Source organism: Saimiri boliviensis, chromosome 14 (assembly GCF_048565385.1).
Source record: "Saimiri boliviensis isolate mSaiBol1 chromosome 14, mSaiBol1.pri, whole genome shotgun sequence".
Classification (NCBI taxonomy): domain Eukaryota; kingdom Metazoa; phylum Chordata; class Mammalia; order Primates; family Cebidae; genus Saimiri; species Saimiri boliviensis.
The window spans coordinates 91,569,792-91,585,488 of NC_133462.1; the positions used below are offsets into that span (position 1 = coordinate 91,569,792).

At 39.8% G+C, this 15,697-nt stretch overlaps 1 protein-coding gene and 1 pseudogene across 1 annotated transcript in view; one reads left to right on the top strand and one right to left on the bottom strand.

The window, feature by feature from the left end:
* The window catches only part of DESI2 (desumoylating isopeptidase 2), a 64,137-nt gene that overhangs the window by 33,626 nt on the left and 14,814 nt on the right, over positions 1-15,697 (top strand). The window contains exons 2-4 of the mRNA XM_039464263.2: positions 7,756-7,828; positions 10,342-10,435; positions 12,311-12,452. Coding sequence (XP_039320197.1) covers positions 7,756-7,828; positions 10,342-10,435; positions 12,311-12,452 — 309 coding nt within the window. The remainder of the gene's footprint in view (positions 1-7,755; positions 7,829-10,341; positions 10,436-12,310; positions 12,453-15,697) is intronic.
* Positions 12,448-15,575, bottom strand: LOC120362053 (large ribosomal subunit protein eL37 pseudogene; annotated as a pseudogene).

Consider the following 15,697-nt stretch of genomic DNA (forward strand, 5'->3'; position numbering starts at 1 on the left):
CAAGTGGGGATGATTAGGAAAGAATGTGGAAAGGAGTGCTGGCCTCACCGACACCAGAGCTGGGGAGTTTTGAGAGGCCTGGAGGCCTTGCCATCAATTCCCACAACAGTTACGGAGGCCAAGGAGACAGATCCTTAAAAGGAAGGCAGTGTGGGTTGGGTGGCCCTGTGATGATTAAGAAGGAGATGGACGACGGGCGCGGTGGCTGACGCCTGTAATCCCAGCACTTTGGGAGGCCGAGGAAGGTGGATCACGAGGTCAAGAGATGGAAACCATCCTGGCCAAACGGTGAAACCCCGTCTCTACTAAAAATACAAAAATTAGCCGGGCGTTTGGCACGCGCCTGTAGTCCCAGCTACTTGGGAGGCTGAGGCAGAAGAATCATTTGAACCTGGGAGGCAGAGGTTGCAGTGAGCTGAGACCGCACCACTGTGCTCCAGCCTGGCAACGGAACAAGACTCGATCTCAAAAAAAAAAAAAAAAAAAAAAAAAGGGCCAGCGGGGAATGGACTTACCTTCCACTGTAAGAGTTACCCAAAGTTCGGTGTTCGTGATGGTCCAGGGGGCCTCCAGGATGTTTGAGCAGCGACAGTTTTCAGCCTCCAAGCTGAGGAGATCTGAGAAGGTTTTAGTCCAGGAGCTCTGGGAGCAGTGACATGAGCCAGACAGTCTGACTTTCTGTGAGGATCCTGCACAGGCGGGGCAGGGCTTAGGAGGAATCCTGGGCTGCAGGCGTTCCTTGGCCCAGTGGCTAGCTTTCCGACTCTTGAAGCAAGGTGCAGGAGGAGCAGCTGGACGCTGCAGTCTGGGCACTTTGAAGTCTTTGTGAGCCGGTGGTGTGACTGGGGTCTGTCTTACAGCAGAGGCAAGCATCTGTAGTTCTGAGATGCGCTGCTGCTGGGCAGATTTTTTTCCCCTATTATTGAACACCTTAAAGGTGAGGTTGATTAATTCCTGTTGTGGGGTTTGAGGGCCAGATTCTAATTTCTGTAGCTTTTTAATGTCGGGCTAATTGGGTGATAAAACACATATTAAGCGTTCTTCAGGGGTGAGAGTGGAAGTAAGAATGACATTTAAGTCACCCCAGGTGAGGTTACAACACTGGGTTAAGCACTGGAGGATCTGATGAAAAGGAGCCGATTTGGGAAAGGTCGGATAAAGAGAAAGGAACATGCACCCTAACTCTGCCTTCGGCTCCAACCACCTCTCGAAGGGGGAATTGTTGGGCAGGGTGGAGGAGTTAGCCGCAGGACTAAACTGTAAGCCGGACTGGGTATGAGGTGGGGAGGTGATAGGAGGTGGGATGTAGGCAGAGGAAGAGGAGGGAGGCTCTGGGGAGGGGCAGTTAGGGCCTAGATTAGGGCCTGGTTGGGACAGGCAGGGAGGAGAAAGGTCAGAAGGGTCGATGGACAAGGAGGATTCTGAGTTACTGGCAGAGACAGGAGGAGTGGACAGAAGAGAGAGAGAGAAAATTTAGGACAGGTTGCATTGAGAACAGGGATTAGGGAGGGATTGGAGTGTAAAAAAATGCCTGGACGTCTGCACCTTAGACCATTTGCCCATTTGTTGACAAAAACTGTTTTTAGGTCTTGCAGAATAGAAGAATCAAAAGTGCCATTTTCTGGGCATATGGAACCATTGTCTCATTTGTATTGAGTCCAGGCCATGTTACAAAAAAAAAAATAAGACATTTGGGTTTCAGATTGGGCGACAGTTGAAGAGGTTTTAGGTTTTTCAGGACACAGCCTAGAGGCGAAGACAGAGGAATAGAGGCGGAATACTGCCCTTAGCAAACAAGTAAGTTTTAAGGACAAGAGTAGAGTAGAGACCAGGAGAAGGAGCGGGCAGCTACCAGGGTTTTCAGTAGGCGTCCCTGACTGATTCCTGGGCTGTGAGTGAGTGATCAAGGCAGGCATCCTCGAGATGGACAAGACACCAAGGGAAGACTGTCATCCCGAGTCCGTGACCGACATCAGAGTTTTTGAGTGAGAGAGAAAGACTTGTCTCCTCTGTCTCTACACGCATAAAGAGTGTCTCCTTTGTCTCTACTAGAAGGAGAAAGATTTCAAGGAAAAGGGAGAGAAAGAGGGAGAGATTTGTCTCTTCTTCTCTGAAGGAAAAGAAAGAAGCAGGGGAGACTGCTTACTCGATCTGAAGCTGGTGGGAGGGCTGTTGGGCACTGTAAGCACAAGCTGCTGGGCTGATCTGAGGTGTTGAGGTCACAAGTGGGTCTTTTCCCAGAGCGGGAGTGGGAAGAGTAGGCTGGTCTCCCCAAAGGAGTACCCCTGTTCTGGGTTTCCAGAACCAAATGTTAAAATGCGTGCTCTGAATGCATTTTAAATTCATTAATTAATGGCTGTTTATTCACCTCGGTGCAGGCAGGCTGAGTCTGAAGAGAGTCATTGGAGGACGGTGGGATAGGAATTGGTTTTACAGGTTTGGAGTAAGCAGTGGAAAGTTACAGAAGTTACAGTTTAGGGCGGTTTTTGCAAGCTGGGAGGGGGTTGTAGGGTCTGGAGTCATGAGGTTGACCAAGGTCAGTTACAGAGTCCAATGGCTTTATCAGTTGAGGCCAGAATAAGAAACAATAGAAGAATGTCTCAAGTTAGTTAGGTGCTACATGGGTTGATCTTTCTTCCGCTTTTCATGGTCTTCCAGTTAATTCAGGTTTTCTAATTCCGGAAGGCCCTCCAGAGGTGTACGTGCAGGTCACAGGGGTCACCATCGCATCCATGGTGCTGTCAGTCAGCCTGAAAGACCTTACACACATAAAATAGTTTTAGAACTACACTAGTATTGGGATTTCTTTGCACTTCATTTTGTCCTTAGAATATCTCAGTAAGGGTATATAGACAGATTACTATATTCAGAAGTTACTTTTTTATTTTCTATGTGTTTATCAATTTGATACACAACTAGGTTCGTTTGTTTTTAACTATATTTTTGAGGTGTACTTCTGTTTTAAAATTTAACTTCATGTTAAACGCGGTTCAAATGTCAAAACTATATATAAAAAGATTCTCAGGAAGTCTCCCTTTTTCTCTTTCATCCATCTCTGGTAGGTAACTATCTTCATGATTTTCTGGTTTTTTTATTTTTCTTTTTTGCAAAAAAAAAAAAAAAAATAGATTATTTGCATGTGACAGGGATCTTACACAAACGTTTTCTGCCATTGTGGCATAAAAGCAGCCATAGACAGTTTGCAAACAAATGAGCTTGCATTATTTGCAAAGACAGAAGTTGGGCCAGATTTGGCCTGCAGGAGTTGTTTTCTGCTGGCTGTAAGATGTAGATGTACTCTAATACAAAAGCATGTACACCGTGTACTGTCCAAAAAAAAAAAAAAAAAAAAAAAACAGTGATACTTATTATAGTATATAGTAAGGGAAACTTTTTTCAAGACCATTGTGATAAGTAGAGGGGATGTGGCAATGGGATTTTGCAGTGGAGTAGAGAGATTGGGTTTAACTCCAAACACAGCATGGGCAAGTGGGAATTTGCAGCCAAGGAGCAGGTTGGAGGGTCAGTGGATGGAAAATTTCTAAGAGGAAACATGAGGGGTCAGGGTAGTTCTGACTAAACCAACCTAACATGATTCTTAGTGAAGATACGCCAGGGTAATCCAACATCTCCGAGGGATGGTGGAGGATGAGGAACCTGACCAGATACGCAGGTGATCAGATAGCGAGGGTTGGGGAATTCTTGCTGAACTGAATTAGCAAGATTCCTTGCTAAAAGTTGATTTTACAAGTAATTGTACAGATGGGCCTAGGAGAAGGTTGAGGAGCGTAAGTCTTTGCCATATATTAGTTGGTACCTTGCTTTTGTTTCCCTAACAAATACATCCTGGAAATTACTGCCTCTCCCTCTTAGTTCCTAAATAGCATCACCCCTCCACCCCTTTAAAAAATTTTTTGAGAGACAGGGTCTTACTCTGTTCCCCAGGCTAGAGTGCAGTGGTGTGATCATAGTTTACTGTAGCTTCAAGTAGCTAGGACCACAGATACCTGGCTAATTTTTTTTTTAATTTTTATTTTATTTTTTTTTTTTTTGAGACAGAGTTTCACTCTTGTTACTCAGGCTGGAGTGCAATGGCACGATCTCGGCTCACTGCAACCTCCGCCTTCTGGGTTCAGGCAATTCTCCTGCCTCAGCCTCCTGTGTAGCTGGGATTACAGGCATGTGCCACCATGCCCAGCTAATTTTTTTTTTGTATTTTTAGTAGAGACGGGGTTTCACCATGCTGACCAGGATGGTCTCTGTCTCTTGACCTCGTGATCCACCCCGCCTCGGCCTCCCAAAGTGCTGGGATTACAGGCTTGAGCCACCGCGCCCGGCCTAATTTTTTTTTTTTTTTTTTTTTTTTTTTAAGACGGAGTTTTGCTCTTGTTACCCAGGCTGGAGTGCAATGGAGCGATCTCGGCTCACAGCAACCTCCACATCCTGGGTTCAGGCAATTCTCCTGCCTCAGCCTCCTGAGTAGCTGGGACTACAGTACAGGCGTGCGCTACCATGCCCAGCTAATTTTTGTATTTTTAGTAGAGACGGGGTTTCACCATGTTGACCAGGATGGTCTCGATCTCTTGACCTCATGATCCGCCCACCTCGGCCTCCCAAAGTGCTGGGATTACAGGCGTGAGCCACCGCGCCCAGCCCTCCCCCCACTTTTTTTTTTTTTAAAAGAGATTGGATCTCTCTGTGTTGCCCAGGGGTGTCTTGAACTCCTGGCCTTAAGCTGTCCTCCCACCTCAACCTCCCAAAGTACTGGGATTCAGGTGTGAGCCACCACACTGAGCCCTTACCCCTCTTTTTATGGGTGAAGAATATTCCATTATATAGATACATCATAGTTTATGTAACTAGGACCCTATAGATCAGGCGTCCCCAAACTTTTTCCACAGGGGGCCAGTTCACTGTCCCTCAGACCGTTGGACGGCCGCCACATACTGTGCTCCTCTCACTGACCACCAATGAAAGAGGTGCCCCTTCCTGAGGTACCGCGGGGGCCAGATAAATGGCCTCAGGGAGCCGCATGCAGCCCGTGGGCCATAGTTTGGGGACGCCTGCTGTAGATGAACATTTAGGTTTTTATCAGCATTTTACTAACCTAAATAATAGTGCAGTTAATAATCTAATGATTTTTTTATATGTGCAGCCTATTCTCTTATAAAAGTAACACTCTTTATCAAATTTAGAAAAACAATCCTTAAATGTATGGAGTTAAAACTGAAACTGTTGCATTATAGTCCTCCTCTCTCCCAAATTGCTAACAGTCTATCAGTGTGCTTCAGACCTTCCTTTTGTTGCAGTTGGTGGTAGTTTCATTTTGTCATCCCATATTTAACATGTAAATATATTCTCAGGCTAACATATTTTACAACAAAAAGATCATGCTGCACGTATTATGACTTGATCTTTTTATTTTATGTGGTTTTAAATACCCATCTATTGAGTTATCTTATTCTTTTTCCTTCTTTAAAAAAATAAACTCAGCTTATTTTCCCAAGTCAACCTTATTATTCTTTCTGATTGATAGTTTATATATGAATGTACCATAATTAGCCATTTCTCTATTGATATTTAGACTGTTTTCAGTTTTTCAGTATAATAGACAACTACAGTTAATATCCCGGAACATGTCTTTGCATATGTACTAGTATTTCCATAGAATAGATTCCAGAAGGTGAAATGGTTAAGTCACTGTCGTTGATTTACACTTGTGCAATGTCTTCCCCACACCCTTGCCAATACCCAGTATTAGCAGGGTTTTTAATATTTGCCAATCTGTACCTATGCAACAGTCTTGCATGTTCTTCACATGTATCTCAAAACTTAAAACGCAATAAAATATATTTTTTAAAATGTGCCAATCTGATAAAAAAAGGATGTCACCTGATTGTTGTAGTTTAGTATTTTTCTGTTTGCTACTGAGATTGTTAGTTCAGGTTTATTGGCCACTAATTTCTTTCTTTTTTTTTTTTATGGTGCTTTTATTTACAAGTATACTCATATCTGAACTTTGGCTGCCTAAACTCCGGGATTAAATAGATTTGTGTAAATGTTTTAAAGAATCCTGAATGTATGTAGTCTTTCCACTTTCCTTCCAAAATCAAATTGATTCAGATAAAAAAGTATCCGTCATTTCCTAACTTGCCATCCAAATTCTGGCTGTCCAAAATCAGGAACTAAAAAAATTCAGATCAAAAGGGATACTTATATTCTCATATGAATCTTTTGTTATATCCATTACAGATTCTCTCTTCTGGTGTATTTTTTATCTTGTTTATGTAGTTTTATAAAATAAAAAGTTGTACATTTTTATGTTGAACATCTGTTGATGTGTCTCCATAAATTACAGGATTTTGCTTCACTTAGATTGTCTTTTACCACCTAAAATTTTTAAGAATCTATTTTAGCCATATATGACAATTTTTAGACACTAGAATTTTTAGATACATGAAATTATTATGCATAATCAGTTTTGTCAATGTTTTTAATAATTCATACTTTGCATTAATCTTAAATATATCCTTTATCATAAATCAAATTCTTACTTATATAAGGGTCCGTTCCAGCATGCGTTCCTGCAGCAGTGCCGTATTGTTTTAATGAATATTTAGATATCTAGATGGGAAAAATTTTCTTGTTCTCTCATATATTTATTTATTATTACTTAATTCTTCCAGATACATTTTATTTTCATCCACCCCTCCCCCACCCCCACCCCTACCCCTACCCCAGGTACATTTTAGAGAAAAAAATAAAACCAAAAACCTGACTTGTTCATTTATGCTTCTTCCAGCAGTGCATGAGAATATGTGTAGATCTGGGAAAGACTGGCTAGGAGTCTGGAAGCAAGGTTAAGACTCGCATAAACCTAGAACAACTAATGATAAGTAATCTGTCCCCTAACCTGGGAGAAATCCAATAGGTTTGCAACACTTTTGAGTGTGTTACCTAAGTGTTTGTTTAGTCAGCTCTTATTTACCTTCTTCTCGGTTTAACCCCCTCCAGTTCACCTTTTTAACCCCTTTCACAGTCATTTCCTGTAATTTCTTATCATATTTCCTATATACATCCTCTTCCCTCTTCCTGGCATTTCTGCCCATCCCCATGGCCCAGTTTTCTGCCTTGGGAGATCTGATTTGTTCATAAAGACTCAGTTCAGATATTCCCATTTCTGGGAGGTGTTTATACATGCTAATGCTAAGAAGTAAGAATGTTGTTCTAACCTTTGTGCATTATTTATTCCAGCATTATTACTATTATCAAACTTTTGGCTGAATCAGGACACATGATACATATGATAAATGTTTGTGGAAAAACAGTATCTCTGCTTTCAGGGAACTCATCAGAGAATAAAAAGAAAGGCTTAGGATAAGAGAAAAATAGATATGAAAGGAGACTCTGTGTGTGTGTGTGTGTGTGTGTGTGTGTGTGTGTGTGTGTGTGTGTGTGTAAGTCACTAACAGGAGAACGCTTATATAACTTTCCCCCCACAAACCGATTAAGCTTTTGATTGTATTGCTTGCCCTATAAGCCTTAGATAATGTGCTTATACTCGAATTGTGACAATCATTTTGACCCAGGAAGGCATTCCAGATGGGGTGTGATACAGGCAAAGGCACAGGGATAGCACCAACTGGATCATTATCATAGGAGTTTCAGAGTGAAGGATTTGGGAGTAGTCACTTCTGTAATGTGGAGTTGAGTTGTAAATGAACAGGTATTCTGAATCTTTTCTTTTTTTCTTAGTATTGGATGAACGAATATACCTCATCCATTGGAATTGGAGTTTTTCATTCAGGAATTGAAGTATATGGCAGAGGTATGTGTACACTCAGTCTAAATATACTTTCTGAAGATTATCTACTTTAAAGGAGTTGCAAAATCATGACTGTAGTGCTTTCTCTTTTTTTAACCACTTCCATATGTTATTACGGAAAGTAGAAGAAAATCTCCTCTTATTCATTTATACTGCATTTTGGAAAAATGCCCAAAATCGAATGTATTTGGGGAGAAAGTACTCAAAATACAAGAGTATACATTCACTTCGTTCACTTTCTTTTATTCTAAATACTATGTTTTAAAAAATATTTTCCTTTTGTGATTATCATACAATGACAGTTTATTTTGTGCTCATATATATTGGAGCTCCTAAGAAAACTTGCACTTCGAAAATAGCATGATAAAAATAATAATTTTGGTTGGAAAGGTTGGTGCTAGAGAGTGTCAGATTTGAAATACCAGTTTCCTGAGGGAATTTTAGTAAATTTCGTTTGTAGACCTGTAGGTCTATAAAGTCTGTAAGTTTATAAAGTCTAAAAACATTGCTGAGCAAATCCTGCCATTGATTACATCTAATCGTGCCCTTTGTCATTAACTCAGCCCTCTTCATTCTCTTTATTGTCCTTTATTAGGGTAAACATCAGGAGTCCCTCAAACCAAGCAGCTGTGTTTTCAACAGTTTTTTTCACTCTGTTCTAATTCTTGCTCTTGATGCAAGATAATCTACTCCTGATCAAGTTGTAACTAATAGTAATGGTCTACATAAGACAGATCATATTGCTGATTTCATTTAATCTATTATTTTGAATCAAACTCACCCTATAGCAGAAATGCCTTTGTTCACTTCAGCTAGGCAGTCTTTGTGACCTCTTAGAATATATTATTGCAATTTACTCAGGGTTACCTCTGGACACTATACACCAATTTTATCCAATAGAAAGAAAAGACATTAACTTAAATGTGTCAGTATGGTGGTTATACTGTCTCTTTTTTTATATTCCATTTTACCTGCTTCCAGGTGCAGTTCAGCATATTAAATGTGGGCTATAAAAACATCTGCCATTTAAGCTCTATTTTACATCTACCAAATAATCCCAAGAAACACTGAGGGGCTCTTGCTGAAAGTTTCATGATAGGGAGGGGTATTGCTATGGGTGGGATCATAGTCTATGGGGTTACTCTTTTGGTTGATATAACTTTTGCCAAACTTGCATGTGTATTTCTTGAATTTGTATGATGGCCATTTTTGAAGTGCCGTCAGGTTTTGAACCACATGACCATGCTGTGTTAGATAAAGACATGTGGCGTCTTCTCCATTTTCCAGCTGAAGCAGCTGAGGCCTGAACCTGCTGAAAGTCATAATGCTAATAATTAACTAGGACTTGAACCCAAACGTTCTTGTATGCTAGTTCATCGCTCTGTTGTCTGCCTAATCATTGCTTCCCTTCATAAAATGAGTTAGTAATCATTAGAAACATGTTTCAAAACATCTTCATGTAGATTTAGCAAAGCTGGAGTCAAACATTAATATATTCCTGAAAATTAGTGATTGCTTTTTAAATAAAATAAATGGGTCTGTGACTTTGCTTACTATAATTGAGAAAGTTAAGAATCCAAATATAATCTTACCCTTTCCAACCTGATTATCTACAATATTTTGTAAAATTTTGTCATTAAAAAACTTTAAAAATTAATTTCAAAATAACCACTTTATTTCTTGAACTACATGGTTGCTTTTTTCAGACAGATCTGTATTAAAAGTAAACTTAGTATCTGCCTGTTCTTTCCTATGCTTTGTTCTAAGACCTTTTAAGGTTTTATTTTTAAAGTGATGAGGTTGACTTAAACATGTGTTTAGAATTCTTTAAGTGTGATATCAGAAAATTATAGGAACTTTTGGTCTAAAATTATTCTCCATTTTGTTCTCCAGAGTTTGTATCTGATGAGTTGGATGCACAGTCAAAATAGTTTCTCCTAGGTAAAAGACTTGCTGTGGAGATTGTGGATGGGAGAGTGGATAGGGATGTGTGTTAATTTAGCAGTTTATTTTTTTCTTAAATGAGGAGAATTGAGTAGAGTGTTTTAGGTTTGGTAATTCCTTCCTACTTAAAGGTAAACCAAGAGTCTTTATCCCAGAAGCCATGAAACTCAATGTTACTAGTTTCCCCAGTAAGGTATGTGTTTGAAATTAGATCACTGTAATTTAGACAGCTGCAAAACACTGAACTGACCACCTCCTTAGATCGGCATGGTATAGGTACGCAGAGAGAACTGTATTTACCTTTGCGTGTTAGTCACTCTCTGTCTGCCATTATTAGAAAGGTAAATATGGCAGTCAAAAATACTTTTGAGTGTTTTTTGTTATTTGAGTTTTGGGTCTTTGGTGACAACTGTTTATATAGATAATAGCTAAGTGAGATATTTGTGAAAGCATTTTATAAACTGAGAAATATTTTTATGGTATCACTGTTACCCACAGTTATTACAGCTAATTCAGCATTCTGGTTAAATTTTATGTGATAAATACTAAAAATTATGATTTTCTCTTTTCAGAATTTGCTTATGGTGGCCATCCTTACCCCTTTTCTGGAATATTTGAAATTTCCCCGGGAAATGCTTCTGAACTAGGAGAAACATTTAAATTTAAGTAAGTAGGGAGGATAATTTTTATTACACTCACTGTCTAGGTGCCATAGCTTGTTTTCAGGTATACAGAATTCAGTCTATAAATCAAAACAAACCCAAGAAGTTAAAAGAGTCTCTTTAACTTTGTTTTAATTGCTGACATTTTATATAACTCAGGTTTGCCTTAGGAAATTTTTTTTTTTTTTTTTTTTTTTTTTGAGATGGAGTCTTGCTCTGCTTCCCAGGCTGGAGTATAGTGGCATGATCTCAGCTCGCTGCAGCCATCGCCTCCCAGGTTCAAGCGATTCTCTTGCCTCAGCCTCTCAAGTAGCTGGATTATAGGCATGTGCCACGATGCCTGGCTAATTTTTGTATTTTTAGTAGAGACAGAGTTTCATCATGTTGGCCAGGCTGGTCTTGAACTCCTGACCTCAGGTGATCTGCCTGCCTGGGCCTCCCAAATTGCTGGCATTACAGGTGTAAGCCAGTGTGCCCAGCTCAGGAAAACTCCTTTCTAATGATTTCTTCCCCTCAATCTCCTGTTTGAAAGAAGAAAAGGTTTTATTGTTACCTATCTAGCACATTAAAAATGTCTTTATTGTCCCAATGAAAGGGATACTTTAGCCTATAATCCATTGTTAAGGTACATTGTATTGCATGTAATGATAAACCTAAAATATATGGATATAAGTGTTCACTGGGGTCTTATGAATAATAAAAAGCATTGATACTGTAAATGTTAATAATCATTCCTTAATTGCAGTTTATATTTAAAGTGATATTTTGAATATGAATTTCAAGGAGCTTTAAACTTCTGGGCCTATAATAGATGGCTTGCCAAGTGAAAAACAGTGAAATGAGGTTATAACATTCAACTTCAGTAGAGAGCTACACAGGAAGCCCTCTACGTTCATAGTTCTCTGAGCCTATCACCGACTTGAAAGATGTACACACATAAGTGCCACGATTCCACCCTGAATCCACTCCTTTGGGCTCTCTTTTGGCAAGACTACTTGATAAAAGGATTTTCTAAGTATTTTCAGCCTTCTTGGGTGCTTAACTTTTATCTGACTAAAATTCCGCTTTCTCTTGAATAATGTCTGTTGCTTTCCAATGTAGTAGTTTGGGGGTCATTCTTTTTATTTTTGAGATGGAGTCCCACTGTCACGCTGGCTGGAGTGCAATGGTGTGATCTTGGCTCACTGCAACCTCTGCCTCCTGGGTTCAAGCAGTTCTCCCGCCTCAGCCTCCCGAGTAGCTGGGATTACAGGTGCCTGCCATCATGCCTGGCTAATTTTTGTAGAGATGGGGTTTCACCATGTTAGCCAGGCTGGTTTCGAACTCCTGACCTCAGGTGATCTGCCCGCCTCAGCCTCCCGAAGTGCTGGAATTACAGGTGTGAGCCACCACACCCTGCCAGGATCCTTCTTTTTAAAAAATGTTTAGTTTGTCTGTCTCATGGAGCACAGTAACAGATTAACTCTAAAGTTTGTTTCTACGTGAGATCATGGCCAGTCCTTTAATAGCAAGTAAAATTATGCAGGAATATTTGCAGCATGGATCCAGTTCTCCAATAATATAGTACTAATGAAATAGTTGTGAAAATAATTACATTTTACATAATGACATTGTTTCATAAAGAAAATGACTTGTGCTTCTGTGGTATTCATAGTGTACTTAAGAGTATTGCAGAAAAGTAGAAACTAAAATAATTGAGACTTTCAAAGTATCTTGTTTCATTTTTGTTCTTACTATATTAACCCTGAGTTCTGTCAACTGTAATATTCCTGGAAATTCCTGGAAATAAGCAAATATTTAAACATGCTTTTTGTAAATATTTGACACAACTATGTCCTTATTTTTCTTTTTTTTTCCTTCTTCTTCTTTGTTCTTTAAGAGAAGCTGTTGTTTTAGGGAGCACGGACTTCCTAGAAGATGATATAGAAAAAATTGTAGAAGAACTGGGAAAAGAATACAAAGGCAATGCTTATCATTTAATGCATAAAAACTGCAATCATTTTTCTTCAGCTTTATCAGAGGTAAACTACATTTAATCCTAAAATTTCTTCAAACAGTTGCTATCCCATTATTGCTGATATCCCACTCTATATTCGATCTTAGTTCATTTCTTTTTTCTGATTTTTTGTGTTGTATGAAATATGGCATTGTGTTTCCATCTCTTGTATGAATGACCTTTCCAGAGTTGGTAAGTTGAGTCTGCAGAGTTTTAAATGGTAATTCTATTCATTACTTTGCAGTGGGTAGCAAGTGAGTACAAATAATGGTCCCTTTTATTCCAATTTATTTTATTACAACCTGAAACTTTAACTTTAAAAAAAAATGCTTAGAGACTTCTGCTTCTTAGCCACTAAGGTTTCTCGTTTGCTGAATTTCAGTTCTCAACCTGAATTTTTTTTCTGGCTCTTATTCATAAGTAATTCATCTCTTCCATCTTGAAATTTTATTCTGCTAACATATCACATAGGCACTTACTTGCCTTCTCAATTCTTGAATCCCAAGCAGGAGATCAAAACGAGATCAGAATTAAAGAACCATAAAAAGAAAATGGAGGAAAGATATTAAGATTGTAAAATGAGGTCTAGAGAATTAAATAGTTCTTGAAACAGCTTCCCAACTTTCTGATTCTTAGCAGATGGTTGCAGTGGCAGCATCTAGGTACCACAGAAATTGTGAAGAGTGTAAAGGAGAAAATGAGCTGCTATTTCAGTGACCTCCTCTGCAGAATTTCTTAGTTCTTGGCCCTTTTTACTTCCCTCATGGCTTCTACAATACAGGTTTCAAACAAGACTCTCACAGTCTATCATGCTACTCAAAGTGTATTTCATGGACCAGCAGCATTAGCATCTCCAAGATATGTATTGTTTCTGCCCCACCAGAGATATACTGAATGCACATCTTCATTTTAACAAGATCCCAGATGACTCCTATGAACATAAAAAGTTGAGAAACTCCTCTAGTCTAGTGGGTGCAACAGTACCATAAAAGCGACCTAGTCCATTTTCAGGCAAGGGGGAAGGTAGGTCTGAGCTTTCTTGATTTTAGACATTGCATTTGTATAGAATGCATTCAAAGATCCATTGACTGCTAAAATTGGTAGAGAAATAGACAGCATCCTAATCCACTCTTAATTTTCAGACAAGGAAACAGACCCCAATTGGGAAAATAACTTATCCAAGATTATCATGGAGAATTCAGTTTAGACCTGACTTCTTAATAGTCCAGTGCTTATTATACTTTATCATTACTTCCTCTGGTACTAATTTATTCTGTCCTTCAAAAACATTAATAACTTTATTGAGCATCTATACCACCTTGTCAGCCCTGGTCTAACCACAAAACCGTTCTGCGTTTGGGGCCCAAAGAGCAATTCTAGATGTCCTTGAAGCCATCTTTTTAGGCCACAGTCTTTATGCCTTTCCCCACATGAGTGCTGAATTGTTAAATTGTGAGACACAGAAGTGACTTGGCCGAGGTTACCCAGCCTGTTAGTGGCAGTGCTGGGACTGGAATTCTGGATAGTGAGGGATACGGAGCTAGTTTACTAAAATACGGCATACGTTCCGTGAAATGAAATAGCAGCTGAGCTCTTGCCTATTGTGAAATATAGAAGTTACCTATGGAATTTGAAATGATAGATGCAACTCCCATATGATGAAGGCAAACAGATTAGTGAAACTGATGTGCTTTTACATCTTTGACAACCTTGTGTAGGGCTATATGCTATATAACCAGTTGTAAATAAGCAAAACCATCACTAATTCTATTAATAATTGATTGTTGATATGTGTACTCTTCTTAATATTCTTAAAAATTCTAAGAATTACCATTTAACACAATAATGTTATCAGTTCAGATGCTTCCTCTACAGCAGGGATTAGCAAAATATTACAGCCTGGCCTTTAAACCAACACCAGCATGTCATCTGTCCTTGTATAGCCCACAAGCTCAGATGGTTTTTACATTTTTTTAAGGATTGAAAAAAAGCCAAAAGAGGACTATACGATGACATGTTCAAATTATGTAAAGTTCAAATTTCAGTATTCATAGTTAAAAAAAAAAATTATACATTTACTGCATGAGTAATGGTTGGAATTCATAAGATGAACTGGGTGCCGCAGCAGCGGCCCTCTTGGGTTGGGGTGTTGTTCCGTCCCGGAATCCACGCCTGAATCTGCGGTAGACAGTCTTGAGGTGCCTCGTGTGACCGGTCCCGGTGCTGTTTCGTCTTTCAGCCTCGGTACTCCAGTTATACTTTCTCTTGTGTTTGGCGGGGTGGCCGCATTTGCCACAGGTCCATTTCTGAAGGTGGTAGGCCTTCGAGCCACAGCAGCACAGTGTGTGTGTCTTACTACAATGCTTTCCAAATGATGACTTTCCCTTCGTCATCTCACTGCTGTGGCGGAGACCAGAGAGATTCATAAAGTTTTATTGGAACACAGCTATTCTTATTTGTTTACCTGTTTTCTTGACTGCTTTCCGGCTGCAGTGGCAGAGTTGAGTAGTTGTAGCAAAGAACTTATGGACTACAAGGCCCAAAACATTTTTGTTTGACCCATAACAGAAAAGTTTGCCACTACTGCTCTACAAGATAGGTCCATTTGAATTGGGTGCTAATTGGCTTAAACACTGGGGAGATGTTATCTTGCAAAACAAGTCCAGAATATACGGCAGGCTCCATTCCAATTTGGTCAGTGTCTCAACTGTGAGTGTCATAGGGATGTAAGGTCTTTTTTCATTGCTCTAAGTTGCCATCTTTGGGATGTTGGCTCAACCCCCAGGCCAGCTCCCTGTGTGGCTTTCAGATAGCTGTAACAGTTCTAGCACAATCCAGAGGAAGACTTTGTCTTTCTTCCTTTGGTTCTCTCTCAGAAACAGTGAAACTCTTTCTGGGAACCCCCTTTTCCCTACCCTTCCAAAAGTAGCCATGTTTTACAGCCAGAATTGTGTCAAATGCCTAATTGTAAACCAGTCACTAGCAAAAGGACTGGCATTACCCTTACTAATGCCACTCATCTAATCTAAATGTCTTTTAAAAGTTAATATTTTCGGTCAGGCGCGGTGGCTCACGCCTGTAATCCCAGTATTTTGGAAGGCCGAGGCGGATAGATCACAAGGTCAAGAGATCGAGACCACCCCGGTCAACATGGTGAAACCCTGTCTCTACTAAAAATACAAAAAATTAGCTGGGCATGGTGGTGCATGCCTGTAATCCCAGCTACTCAGGAGGCTGGGACAAGAGAATTGCCTGAACCCAGGAGGCAGA